Source organism: Impatiens glandulifera, chromosome 1 (genome assembly GCF_907164915.1).
Source record: "Impatiens glandulifera chromosome 1, dImpGla2.1, whole genome shotgun sequence".
NCBI classification, from domain to species: domain Eukaryota; kingdom Viridiplantae; phylum Streptophyta; class Magnoliopsida; order Ericales; family Balsaminaceae; genus Impatiens; species Impatiens glandulifera.
This window is the reverse complement of record NC_061862.1, coordinates 111,789,275-111,798,244: the sequence shown is the minus strand read 5'-3', so window position 1 is coordinate 111,798,244 and position 8,970 is coordinate 111,789,275. Positions and strand designations below refer to the sequence as shown.

At 32.5% G+C, this 8,970-nt stretch overlaps 1 protein-coding gene across 1 annotated transcript; it reads right to left on the bottom strand.

Annotated features, from left to right (window-relative positions):
• Positions 1-891: 891 nt before the first annotated feature.
• LOC124916873 (non-symbiotic hemoglobin) lies at positions 892-2,057 on the bottom strand. Its single transcript, XM_047457750.1, has 5 exons — positions 1,905-2,057; positions 1,693-1,801; positions 1,494-1,608; positions 1,308-1,424; positions 892-1,223 (listed from the first exon to the last, which is right to left on the bottom strand). Exons 1-5 carry the CDS (start codon positions 1,933-1,935, stop codon positions 1,077-1,079), a joined length of 519 nt encoding a protein of 172 aa, XP_047313706.1. The 5' UTR covers positions 1,936-2,057; the 3' UTR covers positions 892-1,076.
• Positions 2,058-8,970: the final 6,913 nt, after the last annotated feature.

Genomic DNA, 8,970 nt, shown 5'->3' with positions numbered 1-8,970 from the left:
GGATTCCCCTCATCGTCGTTGTCTTGATATCCTAGGCATTGGGAAGAGCCCTCAACGCTTTGACTATGATTTCTTTGTTCTCATAGTTCTTTCCCAAGATGACAAACTCATTTACGATGCTGATGAAACGTTCGACAAATTTGTTCATCGTTTCTCCGGGGCGCATCTTGATGTTGTCGAACTTCAGAGTGGCCACCATGATTTTATTCTCTGTAGTTTATTTATTGCCTTCATTTAGTTGGATGATCTTCTCTCATACTTCCTTGGCAGTGATACATGTTCAGATCTTTGCAAAAGTGTTCTTATCTAGAGTATCGTATATAGCGTTTTTGGCCAAGTTACCAATGTTGTTCTTCCTTCTATCATCATTGATCCAATAACATCTTTCCTTCTCAATCTTGATCGGGCCGTCAGTAACAAATACCACATGTCATCATCTAGCAAAACCAGATACACGTTCATACATAGCTTCTAGTCAATAAAATCTTCACTTTTGAACTTAGGAGGCTTGGTGAAATAAGTCATGATGATATTCGAGTGCTTGAAAATAGAAACAAATTGCTCTAATACCACTTGTTGGGATGGGAATCGACATTGGAGACAGGGGTCTCACAAAGTTGAACGCACACTTCGTTCGACATTAATTAGAAGTTAATATATGATTTCTATTTTTTATAAGTCGTAACAAACTCTTGAATCGAGCTCAAGTGCGGAAATATTCGTATTAACTCTGTTAGAAGTTAATATATATATAATGAACTTAAATGTAATAAATTAATAATTTTTTAAAAAAATAACTAAGTTTGAATAATAACTAAATTAGTTTAAGAATGAGCCAAAACAGTAAATTAGTTTGAGAATGGGTTCCTTTATAATCATTTATGGTAAAAATTCAAGAAATAACACTTTATAATCAATCAATTATGGTAAAATAACATGTCTTATTATATTTTACAAAAAACACACCAAAATCCGGCGACTGTCGGACCGGTAAACAAACGCAAATTGGAAACTTCATCTTTCACAAAAGATACAGCTGAATCAATATGTTATTCCAGATTCCATTAATAGCATAATCAACTGTCGTCGGCCAAGCTTTTCATCTCAGCCTTAATGGCTGCTACTAGGTGATCATAGGCAGTTCCCCAAGCGTTCTTCATCTCCGGCGACCACATCTCCGGCACTGCTTCCTTTATCGTCTCCAATAAAGCATACCTTGTCACCTACAATGAAAAGTAATTGAATCAAAATTCCAAATACCAGTAATCAATAATAATCATAATCATGTTGAATAGTTAAACCAATACATCAAAATGCTCTGAAACAACGCCATATTTGTGGTGTATAGATCCCATCTTCTTCAAACTTGATTCTCTTACAACTACTTTCCCAGCTTTCCTCAGTTGCACGGCCGATTCACATGTCTGACAATCACAAATTGAATTCAATTTGAATCTGAGTTTAGGCGTTTGTTAAAATGCGTCGCTGCTTACCATAACGAAGACAGTTCTGGCATGTGGCTTGAGCTTTGGATTCTGCTCGACGGGAATAGTTGAGTCTTTCAGGAAGGAGAACATGTTCTTCACTGATGGTGCAATCTCAAATATCCTGTATTATTATTAGTATCATATTATTTTGATTGTAGCGGCAGCAATAGAGATAAAATGAAAGAATTAGGTTATAAATCAATACTTTAAGAATAATTTGAGTCCTAAATCACCGGCATTTTTCTTCATCAAACTCCATGACTTCACTACCAGAGCTTCTTGTTCTTCGGTAAATTTCACTTCCATATTTCCGCCTTCACATTTATTCGAAGAACAATCAAACAAACAAATTAAGAGCGATCATTTGCAATTAGGATTCATAAATTAGCAACGAACGAAGAACAGAGAAAAGCTAACCGTCGGAGAGAGGAATGGATGATTGACTCATGATGATGGCTTGGAAATCGATCTGTAGAATGGATATTAATTTTCAGCGGTAATTGGTGGAGGATGACGTATAAATAGTGCCGCGAGGAAGAAGAAGAAGAAGAAGTTAGCAGCGTGGTGCACGAATAAGCTCTTCAATGCCATGGAGAGTCAATTTTGAGCCAAAAAGAAATTCCAGTTCGAAAAACCATGGGCTTCAGATCAACGAAGAAGATGGTTTTTCTCAAAAGATAGGGGTGGTTTCATTATAGATAACTGTTGATCTTATTTGAAAATTATTATATTTGCCACTTGTTAACTTGTCATTGATAACTTTAAAATATTTTATTTTTTGTTGTACAAAATTTAAAATTTAAATGTAACCACCATTCAAAATAATTAATCATTTGTCTTTTCATATTTTTCGATTATTGATCATTTTTCAAGTATTTCTCTCCTTTTAATTCTTTAATTTTTTTTATATTTTAATAAAGAATCACTAAAGTGATTTTTTAATTAGAAGTTCTATTACAAATATCCTCTTCAATATCTTTTGTATGAGTTTTAATGATAAGTTAGAACTTGACAAAAAAAAAATCAATATAATGTTTATTGACCTAGGTGCAATTACAATTTTTATTGCCGTTCCAAATATTTAGCTTAGATTTTCTCAACATTTATTTGACTTATTTTATTTTTACTCATCATTACGGATAATTACAGATCTAAGAATTGAAATTAGAGTATACTGAAATTTCTTGAGAATATTTATTTTTGGTTGCCTATTTTTTATAATTTTAAAAAATAAATAATTAAATTAAAATATTAAACAATTAAAGAATTATGTCACATTTTTGTGTAAAAAATTTAAAATAAATTCTTTTTATTTAATATTTATCAAGAGTCACTGTACAGAAAAACTTAAAAGATTGTTGGTTCTTCTTTATTCAAATTTTAATTTTATTCAAATTTGTTATATTATTTAATATTTAATTATTTTGATTTGATTATATTATTTTACAAATTAATTTTAGGCATGAAAATGATATTTTAAAAAAAGGGCAACGTATTCTACTTGGCCTGTCAGGTTGCTCTTTTATATATATATATATATATATATTATATATATACACTTTTCATATTTCTCCACGCCATAATTGAAAAAGAAATAAAAAAATAAATAATATAGAAATTCCGCTCAGTCTCTCTCTTCTTTCTCCGACGATTCATTATCTCTCTTTTCTTCTCTAGTGATTTTTGCTCTACGGCTTCAACGACTTCAATAGTCTTTTTCGTCTTCTATTCATAGTCGTCCGATCGAAATGGTTAGTCTTTTCTCTTTCCTTCGTTTATCTTTCCTTCGTTTTGAAAATGGTAAACGAATCTCTATTTCTTCTCTTTTTTCAGTCTGGTCCAGGCTCATCGTCCCACAAGACTCCAAGGACTCTAAAGTAAAATCCCTACACCATCTTTTTAACATCAATATTCTTAGGATTTAGGGTTTTCAAAAATGGTAAATTGTAAATGAATTGACTTTTGATATTTTAACGATTAGGGTTTAGTGTAGAAATGATTTTGATATCAATATTTTGTTTAGCGATTAGAGTTTAGCTACATTTTGAGTTTAACTGCACATTTCAGTACAATAGCGTCCCAAAATGTGACATTTCAGGACTTTTATGGACATTTATGGACACTTTTGTATAATTGTCTATCTCTTTATCTGTATGTTTATCTGTTTGTTTGTTCATGGTTCATTTGCTTATTCTGTTTTTATATATCAAATAAAAGTAAAAGGAAGGGGCCCAAGAAGAGAATTTACCTGAACTCTCGCCCAAATAAAACATAGCAGTCCACAACATACTCTTAACGAGGACCTCGTCTTTTGGGATTTTCAATCTTCTTCAATTATTGTCTGATCAACATAAAGAGGATGTGAAGGCTATAGGCTTTAGATCTCTTCTGTCACTATCCATTTTAAAATGCCCCGGCGAAATCTCTCGTTAGAAATTTTGACTGTATTAAATTTGCTATCAAACTACATAGTAGTGAGGAAGTAAGAATTGAAGAAGAGGATGTCCAAATCGTATTAGGCATGCCTAGAGGGGAGTTCGAGATTGTAGAATACGATGGGAATGAGACCGATACGAAGTTGATGGTCTTTAGGACTTGATGGGGTAAGCCGACCAGTGGCAGTCCTATAGTGACCGATATGTCAAAAAACATCTTGGAGAACAAAGCAGCTGACAATAATTTCAAGATAAACTTCCTACTATATGATGTCAACACCTTTCTTTGGACATCGTACACGAGTCAACTATTCAGGTATATCCTAAAACTTACATATAGGCATATGCATGGTTAATAATCATTAAATATGTTTTTGTACTTGCAAGTTTAGAATTCTGAAATCTATTTCAGATGTTCGTAATATCCCAAAGTTTAATTGGTGCAAATTCGTACTTGACGAATTAGTTCAATCATATGAAAAATGGAAGCTGAACGAATACTAACATTTTCAAGGACCGTAGACATTTCTCATCGTAAGTAATCTTTGTCATCACTACATTATTTTGGTGTTTTCAAATGAAAATATTTTTAACATATTTATTCAATCAATGTATGTATGTTTTTAGTTGTGCTACTTGTATAGGGCTAGCAACCCTGAACTTCAAATTGATGAGCACCGATTTCATATATTGTCATGTTAAATGACGGTAAGTTGAAAGTTAGGTTGGAAACAATATTGACATAGGGAGGATTCGGATGTGGAAACGATGTTGGACGTCTTCCACTTCCACCTCTTCCACAAATGACATATGAGGTAGAGGATGAGGAAGATGAGGAGATGCCTCAACATGGGGAAGTGGTAGATGGGGGTACCTCAGCATAAGGCAGTGGCAAATGGGAGGGTGTCTTAGAAGACAACGCCTCAGAAGAAAACAAGGATGCAGATTTTTAATGACGCATCGATGTAAATTGCTACATCTACACAGATTATTACCAAAGCCACAAAAGTGTTGGCAGATATAAGTGTTGGCTGTGACACATCGCCATTGTATGACAACTCGATCCACGTCTTATACAATGCTATGGATAATGATAAATGTCTTAGGGATGCCATCCACAAATATTTCAAAGATCGGACATCCATTGAAGAAGTCGATACACCCAAAGTGGTGGGACAAGAACATGAGCTGTTAGTTGAAAAAAACACAAAGTGGTGGTACAAGAACATGAGCTGGCAGTTGAAAAATACCTGAAATGGTGGTACAAGAAGATGAGAAGGTAGTTGAAAAAACACCCAAAGTGGTGGTAGAAGAGGAAAATCGTTTAAAAATGTTGGTGGCTAGTGCTGTAAAAGCACCTGAATGGTGACATTAAAAAAACATTTTACAAATGGTGGTTAGTGAAAAAAATAGGAAATGAAAAATAATCCCCGAGGAATTTGAAAGTTTTGGCACACCTTCAATCTCCGTATTTTCTTACCATGATTGAAAAAAAAATTGCCTTTGACATGATGAACTTCAATACCCAAGATGAAATTATTATGGGATTCGTTTTTGTGAATGTGAAGAATGAGGAGTATAAGTAAATTTTTATTTATAATGTTGATTTCTTCATAGTTTATGTTGATATTAGCTTTTTTTGGGACATTTTAGGACCTGAAATTTGAAATTTCAGGACCCAAATTTGACATTTTGGGACCCAAAATTTGACATTTCGAGGCATTTTGGACCAATGTGTTTACTTCATTTTCTTTTTAGGAAGAAAGTGTTATACAACACAGAGCATACCTTGATCAATGTAGGGCATTTTATTTCATTGAAAAGTCAATGTTAGGTTGAAAGTGGTTGTATGGATGTGTGAAAGTGGTTGTATGCTATACAATGTTTATGACAAATTGAATTTGTAAACAAATATTCTTATTTTGATGTTAATTTGATTTGCAGGATATGTATGCAGATCCATAACTTCTTTCTAATCAAGTTAAGGAAGAAATGAGAATATTCGAGATACCACATGAAAACTTGATACATGCTCAACTTGGAATTCCAATATTTTAATATCATCTGAATACTTAAAAACGACTCATATATATCATCTGAATATCACTTTGCAGATATTCTTCTAAATTATGTACCAAACTCACCATTATAATGTTTGCATCAATATTAAAAATAGTGTAATCAAAATCATCGACAACCTCCCATTGCCTAAAAAACTGCCATAGGAAGATAAATATGTCACAACTCGGCAACTGGTAAGTTGAACTTTCTCTATGTTAAAATGTTTTGAAATTTATTTTAAATTTAACTTCATTTGTAAAACAAATAACTTCCTTCTTGAAGTTTTTCAGTCAAAAAATCGCAACTGAAATAACTCAATTCTCGTTCAAAGTTTTGAAATTGAGTTGGTAAGACAATACCAATACAATATATTGCGCAATATATTGTATGAGGCATTTGCAAACATATACGGGCAATGCAAAGTGGGAGTATGGTATTAACCAAAATAAATATAAATTACAAATTTAACATTTTGATTGTTTTATTTTTTTAAAGAAAATAGAATGTTTGAGGCTTGCAGAATAAAATTATGTACGTTGATATTGAGGTCACCTGTTAATAGGAAGTTGAACTATATTTTTGACAAATATGTACAAATTATATCAAAAGAATCTAAAAAACAAAATGTTACATTCTAAAGGTGTTATATAGAATCTCCAAATATGTCCAAATTGTTACATTGTAAAGGTTTTAATTATGCAATGTAAATGTTATTTCTTGTAATTTCTAGTCTTCAATTCATTTCGGTTTTTTAGTCTCATGATAATGTGACATAACAATATCGAGATAAGGTGTTATATAGAATCTCCACCATTTCCTCATGAAAATGGACATTTTGGGACTTGATATGGGGATTTTGGGAAGTTTTTATCCCGAAATTTTATTTCGTATCCCAAAATATGATATGTGAGGTCTCAAAAATGAAGATTTCAGTAAGTTTTAGTCCAAAAATCTTCATTTTGGGATCCAAAAATGGGAGAAGTTTTTGTCCCGAAATCTTTATTTCGGGACCCGAAAATGGGGGACATGTTCATATAATTACTCAATGTTACAAAATGTTCAAAATGCTCATAAAAATTTCAATGTTATAACATGTCCATATAATTACTATCTTTGTTGAATGTTATTTCCATAAGAATTATCTTCGGGATTGAGAGGAAAAAAGTGATGTGAAGGAAAATTGAGTCGATAGTGGATTAATCCGTCATTGTTGTTGTGTTGAATCCTGCACTATTGCTGATGTGGCCATATTTCCTTAATACCGAAAACAACGGAATTTTAACATGTATAACCCTGTTTGATAACAATTATCATTAACATTTAATAACATAGTAAATAATTATGACAAATCTTCTTTCTTGATCTCGAAGACGACTTCTTAGGGATTTTCTCAATTAAAGAGTGTTTCCTCTTTGTTGGTGGTCGTCCTCGAGCTCTAACTTTGTTAGGAGAGTGTATCAAAATGGATGTTGATGGAGATGCTTATGTGCCTTTCCTTCATGTGCCTTTGTCTTTATATGTTTCTATGCCTCCATGAATAAGTGACATAAACTATTTCATCAAACCTTCTATGTCGTTCATCCAAAAAGAACAATTATCCTTAGATTTTACTCCAACTTTTGGAACCTCTTGCATCAATCGAGTTAGACTATTGTGACATTTTTTTATCCCACAAACATATTTGAATCATAAATGTTGGTTATAGTTTGATATTCGTACTTAATATCTTTATAACACCGGTCCATTACATAACACATTGCTACCTTATTCACCCTCATTTTTTTCAACACAACCATGATCTACTACACAAAATACATTTGAACTCAAACAATCGACATTGACATTTAACATTGTAGTCTAGTTCGGTATAATGTACATTGTAAGAAATATTTTTTAAATGTTCTCCACTAACCCCCAAAATGGCCTCAACTTTAAATATACAAATTGTCTATTTATCTTCAATTACTGAGATGTCGCACAACATCAATCCTTAACTTGTTCTTGAATCAGCCTAAATATATCTTGAGTGTAGAATATTTGGTATTGCCTTTCAAAGGAAAAACCACTAACAATTGGTATCAAAGCATTAAACGATTGAAAATCTAATTTATTTTTCCTCTCGATATTTCTCAATAGAGCCTTATCATATTGCTCAACAAATTGTTTGAGAATGTTTTAGACTACACGTAGTCATCAAAAAAGGCATTCATACTTTCACTCCATTGAGATGTGGACATCCCTGTCCAAAACTGTCATTTCACATAAATAGGTATCCATTTAGATTTTTCAAAAAATAAAGAATTCAACTAGTCATTATCTTTAAATTGATAATCTTCTATTAGTCTAATCCTATCGTCTTCATGTTGTTGAATTGTTATGGAGTTGTATACTATGTTTTTTAGTCTCTTTTTTATTAGATCGTATTCAGTATGGCTTCCAAGTTTTGTAGGATGTTTCTTCATTATATTCCTAAAAAGCGATGATGAGCTTTAAGGAATACCTTCTCAATTGCAATCACCATGGATCAACATTGGTCTGTGATTATGGAATTTGGAAGTCAATCATCCATACATTCCAACCATGTTTTAAACAATCAAGTGAAAGAATGTGAATCTTCACTTGACAATAACCCACATCCAAGTAAAATGGATTGACCATGATGATTAACCCCGACAAACGGAGTAAAAAGCATGTCATAGAGATTTGTCAAATGGTTGTATCAAAAGTGATAACATCGTGAAAATACTCGCAGGCAACCCTTCACCTTCCATCTTCCCAAAACACGTTTCTAATTTGGGATTCCTCGTCCAAATCAATAAGGTATGAGAAGTTTGAGTTCCTAATTTGCATTCTTAAAATATAATTAGTGAGTGCTTCAGCATTCTCACTCCCTAACTTTAACCTTCCTGCTTCTGTAACGAAATTTTTACATGTTTTCTCATCAAAAGACATGTTTTAATACCCTTCAGCTTCCACTACAAGGGATT